At 53.9% G+C, this 18,272-nt stretch overlaps 1 protein-coding gene across 4 annotated transcripts in view; it reads left to right on the top strand.

Annotated features, from left to right (window-relative positions):
* NFIC (nuclear factor I C) overlaps positions 1-18,272 on the top strand; it is a 64,810-nt gene that overhangs the window by 26,735 nt on the left and 19,803 nt on the right. For all 4 annotated transcript variants that reach the window (XM_045831671.1, XM_045831673.1, XM_045831672.1 and 1 more), the window contains exons 3-4: positions 14,330-14,401; positions 18,025-18,099. In XM_045831671.1, the coding sequence (XP_045687627.1) occupies positions 14,330-14,401; positions 18,025-18,099 (147 nt within the window). The remainder of the gene's footprint in view (positions 1-14,329; positions 14,402-18,024; positions 18,100-18,272) is intronic.

Genomic DNA, 18,272 nt, shown 5'->3' with positions numbered 1-18,272 from the left:
AAGAAACTAACATCAGTTCATGATAAAGGCCATGGGGAAATATAAAAGAAGGTGAGGGAATAGAGAGTGACAGGCTCTTTGGGGGAGGTCTGTCTGCGGACTTGACGTTGCAGCTGAGACTTGAGGGTTAAGGAGGAACCAGCTGTGTGAAGAATTAGGGGAAGGGCATTCTAGACAAAGGGCACAGCCAGTGTAAATGTCCTGGGGCAGGACCCAGCTTGATGTGTTGGAGGAACAGCGAGGAAGCCCATGTGGCTGGAAAGAACAAGCGAGGGAGAGAGAGGGAGTTAGGGGAGGGCACGAAGGTGATGGGGCCAGGAGGACTCAGGCTCTTACCCAAGGGAGGTGGGAGCCCTGGAGGCTATGCCCAGCAAAGGGACTGGACCTGACTCAAGTGCTCACAGGCGCCCTCTGGCCATGGCAGAAAGGACAGACTCTGGGGGACATCCATGGGAGTTCAGAGACCCAGGCTGGGGCCCCTGCACTGATTCAGGCCAGCAATTATGGGGGCCTGCCAGGAAGAGGCAGATTCCAGAGATGTGAGAATTTGGTGGCGATGGTCTGTCTTGGCCTAGTGGGAGAGTGCAAGTCAGTCACCCAGATCACAAAGCTCCTTCTGAGGCTGGCACTGGCCCTGTGCCTCTTGCCCTGTCTCCTGCCTGTAGCAGCCTCTGCCTGGAAGTATGTGAGGAAGGAAGGGGCAAGGCAAGGGCACGGCACCCAGACACACCCAGGGACGCTCCTGGATCAGAATGCTGTTAGCGGGCAAGTTGGGATGTGGCTCTAGTGCCCAGGAGGCCCGTGGGCTCTGGGCGGGCCTGGTGGGCAACTGCCAGCTGCCCAGCCCACAGCTGGGTGTTCCACCTGCGCAGGAACTGTTATTTACATTTTTATTCCCAGCCTTACCAGGTGAGCTTGGGCTAGCTTCTGCCCCGCCCTGCACCTCTGTTTCCCCATCGGTGAAATGGGAGTCATAGTCTGTAACTAACTGTTCAGCAGGTATAATGAGCATCTAGCAAATGGTAGGTGTCAATTCAGTGACTGGCAGCAATAAGGAAGGAGGCTGGGGGGAGGGAGCCCCCTGGCATGGAAGGCATGCAGGTAGGAACCCAAAATACTGAGATGGGCCACTGGGTGACAGACTTTGCCTCTCTGAGCCCATTTTGATCCTGTAAAATGGGGACCACAACCACGGAATCCCCATGGTGCCAGGCCAAATTCCTCCTCAGAAAGGTGTCTAGGTTGACGTTTTGCAGTCTCAGCCCCACGTGGCAGCTGGGGAAACTGAGACTCAGACAGCTGGAGACTGGCCTGGAGTCACACAGCCAATCAGGGACAGAGGGAAGCCATGAGCAGTCTTGCCACATGGCTCTTACGCCCCAGGAACAAGAAGGCGGCCCTGGAACAACTGGCCTGGCTCTAAGCTGTTCCTTGTGCCTCAGTTTCCAAATGAATCACGGGAACATCCAGGAAAAAGCTGCAAGGGTTCACCTGTCCAGCCTAGACGTCATTCTCTCTTAGGGTATTGGGGAGACCTTTGAGGGAGGCCACCGCCCGGTTTCCCTTTGGCATTGGTGGAGGAGAAAGCAGATTGTTGGGGGCTTCCAGGTTGGCTGGGCTGCTTCTGTAGCCAGGCCCCTTGGCGTGAGGACCGTGGCTCCAATCCGGCTCTGGGGAAGCAGGCCTGGCCTCACCTGCCCGGTAGAAGGGCTGGAGCTGAACACCTCAGACATTTGCTGCATGACCTTGTGCGCCAGCCCAGCCCATCAGACCCGGACACAGTCAGGGAGGCAGCAGGCAGTGCAGCCGTCTCTCTGCACGCACGCCGACGAATTGCCCCACTTCCCCAGGACTTGACCTGCCCCTCTGTACATCTGTATGTAGCCCCTGCGACTGTGTATAGCTCTTGGCATGTAAACACTGGCATATAAATGAAAGTCGTGATTATTGCTATTACTTTTACACACTATTCTCTCTCCCCACAAACTCATTCTGTGCCTGGCAAACTCCTACTTATATATCAATACCCCAACTCAAAATGTCCCCTCCTCCAAGAAGTCCTCCTTGTCCCCAGGCCAGGTTCCTGTTACTTCCTTGGGCTCTTCCTGCCACAAGTCCTTCCCTCTGATATTCAGGACCTAGAGCAGTTGGTTTAGCTTCTCAAAAGGTGATTTCTGCTGATTATCAAAGGACCAGCGGATTGGGAGATGGTCCATGCTTAGGTTACATTTTACACCTTGCCCTGGGCTTGTCAGAAATCCCTTGTGTCACCATTGGTTGGAGTCTACTTCCCCCTAAACCCAGTCTTCCCCTCTGAATATCCTCCAGTTTTTACAGCGTTCCTCAGATTCCTTTGTCCAACAAGCATTTATTTTGCACATGTTGTATGCCAGCCCATGTAGGGATAAACCCAATTATTCGTTCAGTGAGCATGTATTGGGTGCCTACTGTATGCCAGGCTCTGCTGAAGTAATCACACTCACTTGTCTCCGAGCATCTGTTGAGTACCAGCTATGTGCAAGCATTTATTGAGCACTAATTGTATGCCAGTCTCCAGGAAGAGGGGCCACAGGAGGAGGGGTTGCCCACTATCCCCTCCCCCTTCAGGTTCGGGCCCTCTAGTGTCCAGCCTCTCCCAGCGTTTGAGGCAGCGGGTTAAAAATGTGGGCACTGGCACTATAGCAACGGGCTCCACTCCATTTGTCTCCCTACTGCCCCTTGGGTCCCTGGCTCTTCATTTCCCCCTCCTCCCGTCTTACATGTGTGGGGTTCAACATCTGCTTTCTGCAGAAAGGGAAACAGACACAGAGAGGGGCCACAATGTACCTCTTCCCTCTGCCTCCTCAGCAAAACTGGGATGGGATCCCTTCTACTGACGCCACTCCAAGGCCGGGCCCAGAGAGGGGCAGGGCTTGCCTGCAGCCACACAGCACGGGGCTGACTGTGCCCTGCCCCGGAGTCCTCCCCTTGGTGCCTGCGTCCCGTGACCAGGCTGCCAGGCTCGGCCGTCCCAAGTCCCCTGGGCTGCTGGGCCAGTGACACAGCCACAGAAACGTCGTCGGAAGGAAGGGGAAGCCGGGTGGGGCCGCCCACCCCCGACCCAGCCGGGCCACCCCACCCTGCGCCCATGCTTGGCAGAGGTTCTCTGGCGCTTCCGCCCGCTTTGTCCACCATGTGGCCACAAATGGCTTCCGGGGCTGGCCTGTCCCCCTGCCGTGGGCCCGCACATGTGTGTTCAGCCTGCGGGCACATGTGGCTCCCGGAGATCCCCCCTCGGTTTGCCGCGTCTCCCCCTCAGCAGCCGCGGCACCAGGCGGGCCTGCCAGGGAGGCGGGAGGAGGCCTTGGCTTAGCTGCTGGAGAAGCCAAGAATTTGCTCCAAATGTAAACAGCGAGTTATTTTAAGTCAGCCCCCCCCTCCTGGGGGGGTGTTGACACATTTGACATTGGGGGGGGCCAGGGTGCGCATGTGGGTATTTTTAACCTTGTTTTTCACATCCTTGGTGCCACCCGGAGTTCGGTTTGCGCCGAGTGGCAGTGACTGGGGCATCGGTGGCGTGGAGGCCCGGGCCGGCAGCGGGCGGGCGGGCGTGCGCGCGCCACCGGCCTGCCTGGCTCCGCCGCCGCCCTGTTGGCACACGCGTGTTTAACCCCTTGGGGGCCACAGAGGAAGCTGGAGGAGGGGGAGGCGAGGCAGAGTAGGGCTGCGTGCGGGGAGGCCCCCCACTCACCCCACCCGGGGGGGGTGGGCCCGGCGCTCGGCCGTGCCAGCCGGCGTCCTGCGCGCACAAAATGGCCGCCGAGGCCGGGAGAAGCGTCTGGAACCCGGGAGGAGAGCCGAGAAAATGGCCGCCGCAGCGATGATGTCATAAGGTGGTGTGGCCGCCAAGAGCGGCCTGGGACGGGACGAGTCCATGCCTGCGGGCCTCCGAGTGGGCCCTGCAGTCTTCAGGCCACCCCCCACTGGCATCTCGGGCCCAACATCCCAAAGCAGCCTTTGCAAAGGTCCCCGTGGAGCCCCCCAGACACCCCAAGTCCAGCCCAAAGCCACCGGTTGGCACAGCCCGGGCCCAGCGCTTGAGGGCTCTGGGGACTGTGAATAGCCACTACCCTGACCTGCTGGCCAGAACTGTCCACCAGCACCCGGCGGGGACCGCAGCCAGGCCAAGGAGCAGGCGGGGGCGCGAGCCTGCCGGGTGGGAAGAAAAAAGAAACTTTTCTTTGAAAGTGACTCCCAAGCAGGTTGGCTCGGGCCCAGGCGGGGCCGGAGGCGGGGGAGAGGGAGATGGAAAGTGTGGTCCAGACTCAAGGAACGCAGCGGGTCAGGAAGGACAAAGCGGGGGAGGCCCTGGTGGAGGCCCGCGTCCAGGAGGTCACCTCGGCCACGCCCTTCTGCCTCTTGGGGTCACCACTTCTTGTCCAGACTTCCCAGCGCATTCCCCCGGGGCAGCGTGATGCCGTGAAGGTCCAGCATCTGGCTTTTTTCCTTCGATTTGTCCAGACAGCCCTTGGCGAAGAGCTGTAGACGGGTGTTGGGACCTCTGCACTAAGACGTTCAGGCCCAAAGAAGGAAGGGCGTTTGCAGAGGTCACACACCGCGGGGGATACTTACAGCCACTTGTCATTGCTGCTGGCCATGGGGGCCCAAGCTGTTGGGCCTCTGGGGGCAGAGTGGGGTGTCTGCAGGGAATGCCTGACGCCGAGGGCAATTTTGGTTCTGGCCCTCCTGCCACACTAACAGGGAAGTTCAAGTTCAGTCTAGTCCAAGGCCTTTATGCTAAGGCTCAACTCCTGGACCTCCTCAGGGGCTGGGAGGAACCCCATGACTGTGAGCCTCATGGGGCAGGACTTGGTGTCTGCTTTGCTCGTTGCTGTGTCCCTAGAGCCTAGGCACTCAATATGTGTCGAATGAAAGAATCACAGTTTCATCTTATGTTTGTTTGGCTTTGCGTTGACACTAGGGTTGCATGGGGGTGCAGGCTCTGGGACACAAAGCAGTTTGTAACATCACTGGACACACATAGCCTCTGTTGTCACATTTCACGGGAGGAGCATGAAGAGGTAAATTACTGAACTTCCCCAATGCCAAGCTCAGACCCAGTCAAGCCTGGTCCTGTGGACACATAAACCACGTTTGAGCAGACACATGTGAATAAATGAGGGAGTGAGCCAGGTAGGCATTTTCAGGAAAGGCGTTCGGGCACATGCAAAGGCCCTGGGGCAGGACTGCACCTGGCATGTTGTGGACACAGTGAGGAGGCCTGTGTGGTTGGAGCAGAATGAGTGAAGGGGAGGGAGGGAGAAAGTGAGGGCAGGGAGGGGGCAGGGGCAGGTCACTCAGGGCCGTGTGGGCCACGGGGAGGGGTTTGGACTTTCATGTAACTAGGCCCAGACTCAGTCCAGTGTAATGGGGGCTAGGGCAAAGGTTCAGACAAGGGGCCAGAGGTGGATGTTCCAGAAAATATGTTAAAGTGGACTGGGAGAGGTGGCTAGAGCTTGCTTGAGAGAGAGAGGAGCAAGGAAGGTGCCCAGGAGGAGCGTGGTGAGGGGCATGAAGGCCAGGGTCGTGTGCACTGCAGGGCCTTCCAGCTGAACCTTAGCCGGCTAATGTTTAAAAATGGCTGGTGACACTGGGAGCTGGGAATTCCAGGGCCTGGCTTTGGGTCTCTCTCTGGCTGGCTGGTGCTGGGAGGCAGACGTGGCAGCCCAGCGAAGCCAGCTACATTTGGAAGGCCACTGAAGTTGGAAGACGAACCAGGTGAGCTCACCGTGGCAGCCGACGGGAATGCTAGGCTCCCCCGTATCCTGCCAGATTTTAAATAAGTCTAATTATGGTTTCAGCAAGTCCTGTCCTTTCTATATCCCAGAGATGAAACAAATGTGACCCCTCAGTTCGTCCCCAGGCCATCACCCCGGGCCAGGCCGCTGTGCCAGCTGGGACGCCTGCCCATGCCTCCTCCCTGCCCTCCCAGACCCGAGAGTCCAGAATCCACTCGACAGCAAGAGCTGTGTGTGTATATTTTGGTAAAATGTATGTAACATAAAATGCACCAGCTTAGCCACTTTCAGGTGCGTAATTCAACAACGTTAAGTACAGTCACACTGCTGTGCAGCCGTCCCCCCATCGTGCGTCCTCAGAACCACCTCATCCTCCCAGACTGGCGCTGTCTCCGTTAAACTCTGATCGCCCACCCCCCGGCCCCAGCCCCTGGCGCCTACACCTACTTTCTGTCCTGTGGACCTGGCTCCTCTAAGGGCCTCTCATAAGTGGTGTCACACTCTATTTGTCCTTTTGTGTCTGGCTCATGTCCCTGAGCCTAATGTCTTCAAGGTCCAGTCACATTGTAGCATGTGTCAGAATGTCGTCACTCTTGAAGGCTGAGTCTTCGTCCACTGTCTGGATGGACCACACTGTGCCTATTCGTCCATCGATGGACACTTGGGCTGTTTCCACCTTCTCACTGTCGTGAATAATACTGCTGTGAGCACAAGTGTGCAAATGTCTCTTTCCGTCCCTGCCTTCAGTTCTGTGGGGTATGTACATAGGAGGGGAATAGTTGGGTCATAGAAATTATACATTTAACTTTTTGAGCAACCCCCGAGCTGTTTTCTGCAGTGGCTGCGCCCTTGTACATTCCCATCAATGGTACACGAGGGTTCCACTTCCTCCACATCTTCATAGCCAGACATTGAAAACTGTAATGTGGATCGAGTCATTTCACTCCTCATCGTGCTTGAGAATAGCACCCAAGCTGCTCCCTGAAGCGCACGTGGCCCTGAGTGGTCCAGCTTCTCTCCCTTTTGATTCCCTTTGCTTTACCGTGTTTGAGCCACATGGTCTGTCTGTTCTTCAAACATCCCGTGTTTGTTCCTGCCCCAGGACCTTTGCACTTGTGGTGCCACCTGCCCCAGCTCTCCCTAGGCTGGCTTCTGTCCATTCCTAAGTCCTCAGTGCTCATGTCACCTCCTCAGGGAGATCCCGCCTGCCTTCTGTTTTCAAAGTCTCACCCAGAGCCACTCTCGGTCCCTCACCCAGTTTCATTGCCTCTGCGGAACTTAGAACCACGTGGAATTATCCCAGCCTTCTCTGTTGGATCTTTTCCTGTCTGTCTCTCCTCCCTGGCTCTCTGCCATGTCCCCAGTGCCTGGCAAGTAGTGGGTGGCCGGTGAACATCTGTGACGCGAGTGCCAGGCGGCACACTGATCTCCCGGTTTCAGACGGACCGTGGAAGCGGTGGCCGCCGGGATGAAAGGGGTTGTCAGGCGCCAAGGGGGTGGGTGCTGCAGCGCAGGAAGGCCAGCACTAGAGACCACGGCAGTGCCTTTGTCATGGGCTGGGACAGACCAAATTTGGGCTCATGCCCATGGACAGGAAAGAACAGTTTGTACACTCTCGTCAGCGGGATCCAGGTTACATTTCTATTGTCTCCACGATCGTGTGTTTGTTTGAGCAGAAGGCCACAGGGGGTGGTGACATTCCAGCTGCACATGAGTCCCCCACGGACCTGGGAAGTAGGGAGAGCTGGTCCCCAGCCAGACGAGGTCCTGGGTCACTTGAAATACAGCTGCTGTTGAGAACTAGACTTTCACTTAACACCAGCAGGAGTGTGGCATGCTGTGCTCCATGCACAGTGCTCGAGAGCCTTGTGCGTCTCTGAGATCCTAGAGGAAGGTCCCAGAATGTGGGGAGAGGGTACACCATGTAGAGAATCAGGGAACAGGGCCCCACACAGAGGGAGCAGCCAGGACTGAGGGGAGCAGCAAGGTCCTCAGGCGGGACCATGACAGGCACATTGGAGGAACAGCACGGAGGCCCTGGTGGCTCTGGAGCAGAGTGAGTGAGGGACAGAGAGGGAGACGCGAGGGCAGGGCGGGGGTGAGGCCAGGTCGTGCGGGGCCTTGTGGGTCACAGGGAGGACTTGGGCTCTTATCCTGAGGGAGGTCAGAGCCCTGAAAGGCTGTGGGCAGAAGAGGGACTGAGTTTGGCAAAATGCTCTCACCAAAACAGGTTTTATCCCCTTATTTTTGATTGGCCTCTCCCCTCCCTGAGCTCTAAAAAACCTCCAGCTCATAAAATCAGGAAACCATTGAGAATGCCCACTTTGCAGATGGGGGAAACCAAGGCCCGGAAGAGAGAGGGACACAAGATCCCACACCAGGCCATGCCAGAGCTGGGACTCAACCCCAGGTTTTGGGGCACGGCTGTAGCTTCCAGAAGATGCCCCAAGTGCAGGTGAATTTGGGGTCTGCTCCTCTTCTTCAACACTCCAGTGCATTTTACAGGCTCTGAAAGCCCCACACTTGCCCTGAGAACTCCCTGATGCCTTCTGACCGTGGAGCCCTGTGCTCAGGTGGTGTGTTCCCGTCTCCGGGCATCCCCATAGGAGCCCCCTGCTCAGCCACTGCCAGCATAAACCTGGGCCCTCCGGCCTCCACGGTCCCGCTTTAGTTCTCACAGTGTGTCCGTCCACGTTTTCCTCGTGCTGTTGGGAATACACACTGAGCAGCACCAAGAGTTGGACGAGCTGGACTCCAGAGAACGGATTTGGGGTGGGGATGGAGTCGGCAAGGTCAGGAGGAAACTCACGAACAAGCAGTGTTCAAGTTCAATAAAATGTTCGTTTTTATGTTTTTGAGAGAGGAGCAGATAAAACCAGGTTAGTGTACATTTTTTTGTTTTTGCTGTGTGGCCTTGGATAACTTACTTACTCTCTCTGGGTAAACCGGAATTGTCAGTCTGAGTCAAGGACTGCTGCAGGGTGCGTCAGTTTCCTCCTCTGGAAAATGGGCATAATGATCACATGTCTCTCCTGGGGGAGTTTTGAAGATTAAATGAGCTGATGGAGGCAAAACTTGCAGCCTCACATAGTCAAAGGAATGACTCACTAAGTATTAACTGTTGCATGTACCATCTAAAAAGGAGTGACCTTGTCAACCTTCCCAGGAGCCAGTCTCAGCCTCTCACGCGCCAGGGGCTGCCACTTGCATCTCAGGGTTGTGTGACCTCCCTTGCACATGGCAAGGCCTGAAATTATCCTCCTGGTTAACATGATTACATGTTCATCACCTTTGTTCCCTCCATTAGGAGGTCAGTGCCCTAAGGGCAGGGATTTTTGTCCATCTTGGTCACTGCTGTGTCCTCCAAGTATCTGGCACCCAGGAGACACTGAGCAATGAAAGGAAGTGACTGGTAGTGCAGCTCAGCTCCAGTCTGTGGATGCGGAAGTGGAAGCTCGTAAACATCGAAGAACATGCCTAAAAACACACAGCGAAGGGCCAAGTAGAAAACACAGTGTTTGGGACCTGCAGGGTCGCACACAGTTTCCATCTTGGGTTCTTTTCTTCTCTTCTTTTTACAGCCCTTTAAAAACCTGTGTGACCCTTTTTATATCATTATTGCCTCCCCCCAAAGAGTCCTTTTAGACATTTGTTCTCGAATCGCTTCACCCCATAACACTTGAATACCATGGTGTATTATACACCTATTTCTGTGGTGTATATCTATACATAGGCTTTATACATAAAAAAAAACCAAAATTCTTTAGCCCTTTTACTGCCCCGCGGAGAACCAGTGTTTGCCCCACTGCTGAAATTTGGGCCAGGTCACTCTCTGCGGGGGGCCAGCCTGGACACTGTGGGGTGTTGAATAGCATCCCTGACCCCACCCACTTGATGCCAGGGGCACCCCCAGTGTGACAAGTACAGATGTTTCCAGATATCATCCTGGGGGCAGAATCATCCCAGTTAAGAACCTCTGTGAGCCCTGGCTGGTGTGGCTCAGTGGACTGAGTGCTGGTCTGCAAACCGAAGGGTCACAAGTTTGATTCCCAGTCAGGGCACATGCCTGGGTTGTGGGCCAGGGCCCCAGGAGAGGACACTCAAGAGGCAACCACACACTGATGTTTTTCTCCCCCTCTTTCTCCTTCCCTTCTCCTCTAAAAATAAATAAATAAAATCTTAAAAAAAATACACAAAAACCTCTGTGCCAGGCAGACAACTTCTAATGGACATCAGCTTTGGGAAATAGACGCTGAACTGGACCTCAGCTTATCAATGTCATCAATTGGGCGGATTTAATCAGATGGTGCCACGATGCTCTTAACGGAGTGAGAACTCAGCAACGGAGAGCTGCCCACTTGGAGGACGGGGCATGCAGGGGCACCGGACACCAGCCGGCCTTTAGACATGATCTACTGTGGGTGCACCCATTCAGACTGAGGGAAGGTCCATTTTAGGTCTGGATGTCTGAGTACATGGGAGGAGGGATTAGCTGGGCCTTTTTTCCTGATTTTTCACGGGACATCTCGAGAAGCCCAATAGAACTTTCGGTGATGATGGCAGTGTTTAGCACTGCCCAGTTTGGTCACCACCAGCCATGTATGGCAATTATCGAAAGGTGACCAGTGCAACTGATGTCCTGAGAATTTAATTTAATTCCAATTCAGCTCACTTCAATTCGAAGTGATGTGGCCAGCAGCTCCTATACCAGACAACAGCTCTAGAAGCTGGGGAGTTTTCAGGAGTCAAGTGGCAGGCAAGTGATCAGCAGGTGGATGAGAAATGTTTTAAGGTCTTAGAGACGATTAAAAATAAGATGGCATAATAAAAAGGAAGAAAATTCTGACACATGCCACAATGTGGATGAACCTGGAGGACGCCATTTTCAGTGAAATAAGCCAGACACAGAAGGACAAACACTGTCTGACCCCACTCAGATGCGGTCCCCAGAGGAGTCAGATTCACGGAGACAGGAAGTGGATGGTGGGGGCCGGGGTGGGGGGAGGTAGAGGGAGAGTTAGTGTTTAATGGAGTCCGAGTGTCAGTTTGGGAAAGAAAGTTGTAGAGATGGACAGTGGGGATGGCTGTACAAAACCTGTGAATGCACGTGATGCCCCTGCGCTGTGCACTTAGAAATGGTTAAACAGTACGTTTTATGTGATGTGTTTAACCACAATCTAAAAAATAAATGTTTAAAAATTTTAATGAGGTGGGGGGTGGAGGTGAAAGAGGGGATAAGGGGGATAAATGGTAATGAAGCAAATACGGTAAAATAATTCTTTAGTAAAAATGAAGTAAAATAAGAAAAAAGTTAATGATGTGGCATATAAGTACAATGTCATACTATTTAGAAACTCTACTGATTTAAATGGAAAAATATTTCTTAGGACTGTGGAAAAGGAAGTGGTCTTCTCCAGCCCAGTAGAGGGATCTGTAGAAACTCCCAGCTAACGTCAGACTTAGTGGCGAGAGATCGAAAGAGCTCCTGACACTCAGAAGCAAGGCAAGGACTCCTGCCCCCTTCACTTCAGTTTAACATTGCTCCGGAAATCCTAGCCAGTGCAATAAGGCAAGAAAAGGAAATCAGAGGCATGCAGATTGGAAAGGAAGAAATAAAATTGTTCCCATTTTATCGCAAAGGACATCATGGTCTACATAAAAATTCTAAGGAATCTGAAAAAAAAAACAAAAAACAAAACAAAAAGCTCTTAGAACTAAAGTAAATTCATCAAGGTTACAGAATAAAAGCTTAACACACAAAACCAATCACATTTCCAAATGCTGGCAATGGATAGTTAGAAACAGATATTAAATTTAAAACATAGTATCGTTTATAATCTGTCCCCAAACTCACCATGTATTGATTGTCAATTTGGTGGCAATCCTTTACAATTATTATTAGCTAAGTAGGCGACTCAATAAACCCTGGGAGGGGGAATTAATTATCTTCCCCACTTTACAGATGAGGAAACTAAGGCCCAGAGAGTGTGTGTGCTGGCCCAGGGACACAGAGTGAATGAACAGTGAGAGAAGGGCTCCAACTAGGACCAGCCATAGCCTCGGGCAGTTGCTTTTAATGGCTACAGAACAACCGAGGCACAAAGGACAACAGAGCTGGTAATGACAGTAATAAGGCCCCTCCTCCAGTTGGTGAGGTACTTGACTGTGCTCTAGGCTTTGTTTCAGGCGCTTGATTGCATGCATTACCACCTTTTCCCTGATGAGCAGCCTTCTAGGGGGGTGCTGTGCCCATTTCACAGATGAAGAGAGTGAGGCACAGAGAGAAACGAGGCATTGCACTGAGGCCCTCAGCCCCATCTGCCTGGTTCCAGAGCCACAAGTACAGAGGCAGTGCTCAAGAAGCACGCCCTCCCCGCCGAGTGCCAGCCGGGCACTGCTGCCTGCTCAGTCCATGTAGGCATCAGTTCCGGAAGAGGGTCCTGTGCCCAAGGCCCGGAGCCCAACAGATGACTGCCCAGGCTGGGTGCTTCCCAACGGAGTGGCCACCCGTGCCCAGCCGTGGAGCTATCCAAACAGGACTGGCCGGCTCCGAGGGGCTGCTGGCTGCCCGACCTTGGAGTGGCCACAGGGCTCAGGGCCGAGCCGGGCACACTCCCCTCCACTGCTGCCCAGTCGGCCACGGCTGGGACTGCAAAGCCAAGTCAAGAAGGGACTACCCACATCCCACTCCTGGATGGGAAATTGAGGCACGGGGCCTGCTCCTGTGCTGTTTATGGTACCTTCAATCTTGGCAGCCAGTAGATGTGCAACACACAGTGTGTGCAGAGCCACTAGCATGGCGCCAGGCACACAGCGAGGGCTCGTGACCGTTTTAGGAAGTATCATCATTATTATTATCTCCATGACAACACTGAAGGAACTGAGGCCCCCCAGAGGGGAAGTGACCTCCCCACAACCACACCTCCTCTGAAGCTCGCAGACGCTGGGAACTCAGGCATCTGATCCCAGAAGCCAGATGGCTCACGCACGCGCAGTGTTGGGTGTCTGGCTGCCTGCCCAGACGCAGGAATGAAATACGGTTGACCCTTGGGCAACATGGGTTTGAACAGCGCAGATCCACTTATATGCAGATTTTTTTCAGTAAATACTGTAAAAATATGTTTTCTATTCCATAGGCTTTCTTGAATAACCTTGTTTTTTTCCTCCAACTTATTGTAAGAATACAGTATATAATACATAGAACATACAAAATATGTATTAGACTGTTTATGTTAGTGGTGAGGCTTTTGGTCAACATTAGGCTATTAAGTTTTTGGACGATTTTTACCAGCACTCCTAACCCCCACATTGTTCAAGGTTCAACTGTGACCCTCATGACAGTGCAAGTGGCATGGGGCGAGGACCTTTTCATCACTCCAGTCCTGTTTTCCTTGCCTATAAAATGGACACAACAATGGTGCCAGTTTTGTGGTTCCCTTAAGGGTTCAGGGGAACATAGAAAATGAAACAGCAAAGTGCTACATTAGTGGTCATCTTAGGGGTTTAAAAATAGCAACAATAATAATGATAACAATAGTAATGTAAAGGATATCACCATGTGTATGCCCAAGTGCTTCATACGTATTATCTCCTTGTCACCTGGGCTGGCAACCCCATCAGCCCTGGGCGATGCTCCCCCCCATCTGAAGGAAGAGAAAACTACAACTCACAACAGTTAAGTGACTTGCCTAAGGTCACACAGCGATTACTTCCAGCTCTGGGGTATGGCAGAGTGGGTGTGGGGATGCAATTCTCTCTCTCTGGTACTTGACGGTGATTCCCACCACCTTTCTCTTTGACCTGAAAGACAAAATGGGTGGGTGCTGGGTTCTGTCCAAATGGACTTGGCCATGTGCCCCCTTTAGCCTGGTCCTGGGTGGACGTGGGGGCTATAGAGGGAGCTGGCGCGATCACTCTCCATCCAGGCTCCTGGAGCCAATAAGAGCTGAGCTCAGCGTCTGTCTGCTACACTGGTCTGCCAAGGAGCCTGATTATTTTTAGATAAGATGGATGGGCGGATGCTGGGGCAGAAGGGAGCCCTCAAACCAGGCGGGCGAAGGCATTGCAGCTTCAGAGGGACACCTCTTGGCCCCTTTTCTGGAGGTCCTGAGTGGCACCCCAAGACCAAGGGGCTGAACCCTCAGGACTTCAAGGGCAGAGGCCAAGGGGAGAGGCTCCAAGGACTCATTTCTCTTTGCCCTTGCTTTCCCCATCTGTAAGATGGGCATGACAGCCTCTACCTCCTGGGGCTGAGGCAAGATTGAATGAGCTACCCCATTTCACGGATGAGGAGACTGAGGCTCATAAGGGAGGAGCTCTAACCCTCTACTGAGCCAGCCCTTGCACATAACTTCTCACCCTGTGTGTGAGACCACATTCTAGCATGTGGGTATGCATGAGCCTTGGGGACCTGCGCTGATGTCTGCAGGTGCCTGGCCAGACATCCATGACCTTCTGGGGCAGCAGCCAAGGGAGGGGACCAAGCAGAGACCCCAGGGCCTCACGTGTCCAGGGGCTATCCTGTGTCACCGCCTTCTTCCCTCTCTTTGCAGACGCGGAGCAGAGTGGCAGTCCCCGGGCCGGGATGGGCTCCGACCAGGAGGACAGCAAGCCCATCACGCTGGGTGAGTCTGGGGACGTGAGTCTGGGGAGCAAGGCCCCTTCCCCATCTTTTATTCGGAAGTCGTAGCCCGGGCACCCCTCATGTGCTCTGGTGGCTGTGTGCGGGCGCCTCACACACATGAATGGCTCATTCCTCACAGCTCTGCTGTGGGGAAGCTGCTGCGCTGCATTTTGCTGATGAGGAAGCTGAGATCAGAGAGGTTAAGGTGCCACCCAGGGAGCATCAGGGCTCGCAGGAGGTGCTCACCTCACAAGAGAGGCCCTCTAGAGGGCCCTGCGGTCCCATGGGACATTGAACAATATGTGGGACAAGTCCGTTCTATTTTGGGAGGTGGAAAGTGGGAGAATTTGCTTGATGCAGGGCTGGGAGCAGAGCCCTCCCCAAAATGGGAAGGATTTGGAAGTTGCTTCTGCCCTGCCCTGTCCCCCATCCCGACCACTGCAGTCTGTCTTCCTCAAAGTGGCCAGGGGGTGCCTGGGAACACCTGAGGTAGGTCACACCCCTCCTCTGCCCAAAGCCCTCCAGAGTGCCCACCTTCAGGTAGGGGGTGAGCCCAAGTCCTTCCCACAAGGCCCTGCACAACTTGTCCCCTACCCTGTCCTCCCTGCCCTCCTCTTCCTTCTCTCCCTCTTGCTCACTCTGCTCCAGCTACATGGGGCTCCTTGTTCCTTCAACATGCCAGGGACGGTCCTGACTCGGGGCCTTTCCATGTGCTGTGACCTCTGCTTGGATGGGTATCTGCTGTGTCTCCCTCCAGATCTCCCAGGTCTCAGCTCAAACAAATCCCTCTCACAGAGATCTTCCCTGAGCCCCCTCAGCTCAAGCAGCCTCAGCCACTCTGGATTGATCAGTGCCCTCTGTTTTTTATTTCCTTCAGAGACAGTTAGTGGTTGCGTATGTGTTTGCTTGTCTTCCCCAATGGAACATGACCTCCTTGAGGGCACAGGTTTTTGTCTGTCTTGATTACTAGTGTGTCCTCAGTGCCTAGAATAGAATCTAGTACACCATAGGTGCTCCATAAATATTTGTAGAGAGAAATAAAAGAGAGAGGGAAGCATGAAGCGGAGAAGAAAAGAGAAACTAAAGTGATGGTACATCAGGGACAAGAAAGCGGGTGAGCTGCAGAGGAAGGAAGGAAGGAACAGCCGGCGTGTGAGGGCGTCCTGTTGGATGGACTGGCACAGCCGTGCCCATGGAGGCTGGCTGTTTCCAGGAGATGCACAGGCCCCAGGCCACTCCTCACTGGTCACCTCTGACCGGAGTCCTCCTTGGCCTCCTGAGATCCCCAGGAGCCTCTCTCTAAGCCAGATGTTCAAGGGAGGAGGGGGCAGCTGTACAGGGTTGGCCTGGTCCCCTGGGGAGCTCCAGTGTCTGGTGGAGGAAATCACTTCCTCCCTGGCCCGCCAGGGAGTCCCCTGGAGATGGAGCTGGGCGAGTGCTGCACAAACAGGAAACACCGGTGGGGGGAGGGCAGAGGGGCCTGCTGACACCAGCTGGGTCAGCAGGAAGCAGCCATGGCCACTTGCCTTGGATACTGAGGGTCCACCGCCCTGTCCTCCCTGGGGTGTTGTGGCCTTGAGCCTCCCAGCATGAACCTGGGAAGATAGTAAGTGTTCAATAAATGGTGAGCACAAAGCTTGTAACCAGGAAGACTGGGGTTCCTGGACTGTCCAGGGTGTCGGACAGCTGGGGAAGTGAGCATTATGGAGTGAGCTTCCTGTGGCCAGTACTGCCCCCTAGGGGCCATAAGAACTGCTCTCCGCACACCCTCCTGCCCAAGCCTAGAGATTCCTACCTGCCTGTCCCCCCTCCTCTCTGACCACTCTCCCTGAAGCAGAGCTGGGAGCAGAGCCCTAAGAATGGAAAGGCTTCAGAAGCTCTTTCCACTCCAGCCCTGTTGGCCTCCAACTTGCCAAATGTGTTCCAACCCCAGGGCCTTTGCACAGACTGTTCTTGCCACCAGGAACTTTGTAGCCCCCAGGCCAAACATCACATTTATGGTCATCTTAACCAGAATACCGACACTCACAGGGCCATTATCCTGTGCCACATGCTGTCCTTGGCACTTAACAAACGTTAACTTATGTATTCCTGTTGTCCACCAGTAGAACCCTGAGGTCTTGGTAACACATTACTCTCTCAGTGAGGCTTTCTCTGAGTCCCTTGTGTAAGATAGGCCCCCTTCCTGGTAGGCTTCCCCAGCCCTGCCTGCCTTACCCCTGCCTGACACAGCTCATGTTGGACTTAGTGAAATTGAAGTGTGTTCTTTTTGTATTGTGATAAAATACACGTAAAATAAATTGTATCACTTTAACCCTATTAAAATGGAACATTCAATGGCAGTAAGTACACCCACAATGTTGTGTGACCATCACCGCTCTCTAGTTCCAGCACATTCCACCACCCCAAAAGAAACCTCATTCCCCCTTGGCAGTTACTCCCCAGCCCCTGGCAACCAGGAACTAACTCTCTGTCTCTGTGGATTTGTCTGTTCTGGACATTTTACACAAATGGAATCACATCCCATGTGGTCTTTTGTGTCTGGCTTCTGTCACTGAGCACCATGTGTTCAAGGTCCATCCACACTGTAGCGAGTGTCGGTGCTTCATTCCTTTTTATGGCCGAGTGATACTCCACTGCCTGGAGAGACCACAGTGGGTTTATGTATTCATCCATCCACAGACACTGGGTTGTTTCCAGTTTTGGGCTTTTCTGAATCACGTTGCTGTGAATTCTTGTGTACAAACCATCCCAGCCCCCAGAGTCCTGCTTCCTTTGACATTAGGTGGGTGTGGTTCTGGGGACACAGGATTTTATCTGCTACCTGTGAACCCTCCATTCAGCCTGTGGGTCTCAGACTTTTTTGCCAGGCTTTAGTCTAGGCACTGAGGACAAGGCATGGCCTAGACAGAGACAGCCCTGCCTCCACGCAGCTCCGTCTGGAGGGAGGATACTAAATGGCAGCACTGCCTAGGGTGTGAGGATTGATGCGAGGAAAGCAAGCCTGCTCCTCCTTGGTATTTTAACAGCTTTTTTAAAAAAAGATTTTATTTATTTATTTTTAGAGAGGGAAGGGAGAGAGAAAGAGAGAAACATCAATGTGTGGTTGCTGGGGGCCATGGCCTGCAACCTAGGCATGTGCCCTGACTGGAAATCGAACCTGCAATGCCTGGTTCACAGCCTGCGCCCAATCCACTGAGCTACGCCAGCCAGGGCTCCTCCTTGGTATTTTGATTCTTATCTCACAGCTGCTCAGACAACACAGTATAGGTTCCCATTTTCCAGATTACCATGGAGGGGAAGGGATTTGCCCAAGATCACTACTGAGTAGATGAACCAGGATCTGGCCTCTGCTTGCAGTCTGCTGCATCTTGGGGAGCCCTGAATCCCCAGAGAAGGGGAGACTGGCTGTAAATAATAGGAACGTCCACTTTAGCAGTGTGAGGGCAGAGGGACCCCCATCCGAGTGGACAGGCTTGGCTGGAGAGCCCTGCCACTGCAGGGCTTCAGGGGTGGGGAGGCAACTGCCTGGGCCGGGTCCAACTCCCAGAGTCTGGGCAGTGCCAGGGTGTCCACTGAGGGAAACAGACCCTCCCACTGATGCCCATTCTCTCCCTGTTGCAGACACAACTGACTTCCAGGAGAGCTTCGTCACCTCTGGTGTGTTCAGTGTCACCGAGCTCATCCAAGTGTCCAGGAGTGAGTGCCCCCACACACCCTGGGCTGGGACCCAGAGAGGGAAGGGGCTTGTTCAGGGGGAGGGGTGTTGGAGAGCAGAAGGAGCTTCAGGATGGAGGCTCCAGGAGGGAAAGGTTCTCAGGGAGAGGGGAGGAACTCAGGGAGGAGGAAGAGCCCATCACCCTCCACGTCTC

Source organism: Phyllostomus hastatus, unplaced genomic scaffold, assembly GCF_019186645.2.
Source record: "Phyllostomus hastatus isolate PE091 unplaced genomic scaffold, TTU_PhHast_1.1 phas_contig_159, whole genome shotgun sequence".
Lineage (NCBI taxonomy): Eukaryota > Metazoa > Chordata > Mammalia > Chiroptera > Phyllostomidae > Phyllostomus > Phyllostomus hastatus.
Note: the sequence above shows the minus strand (reverse complement) of the source record. Positions and strands in the feature narration are given on the sequence as shown.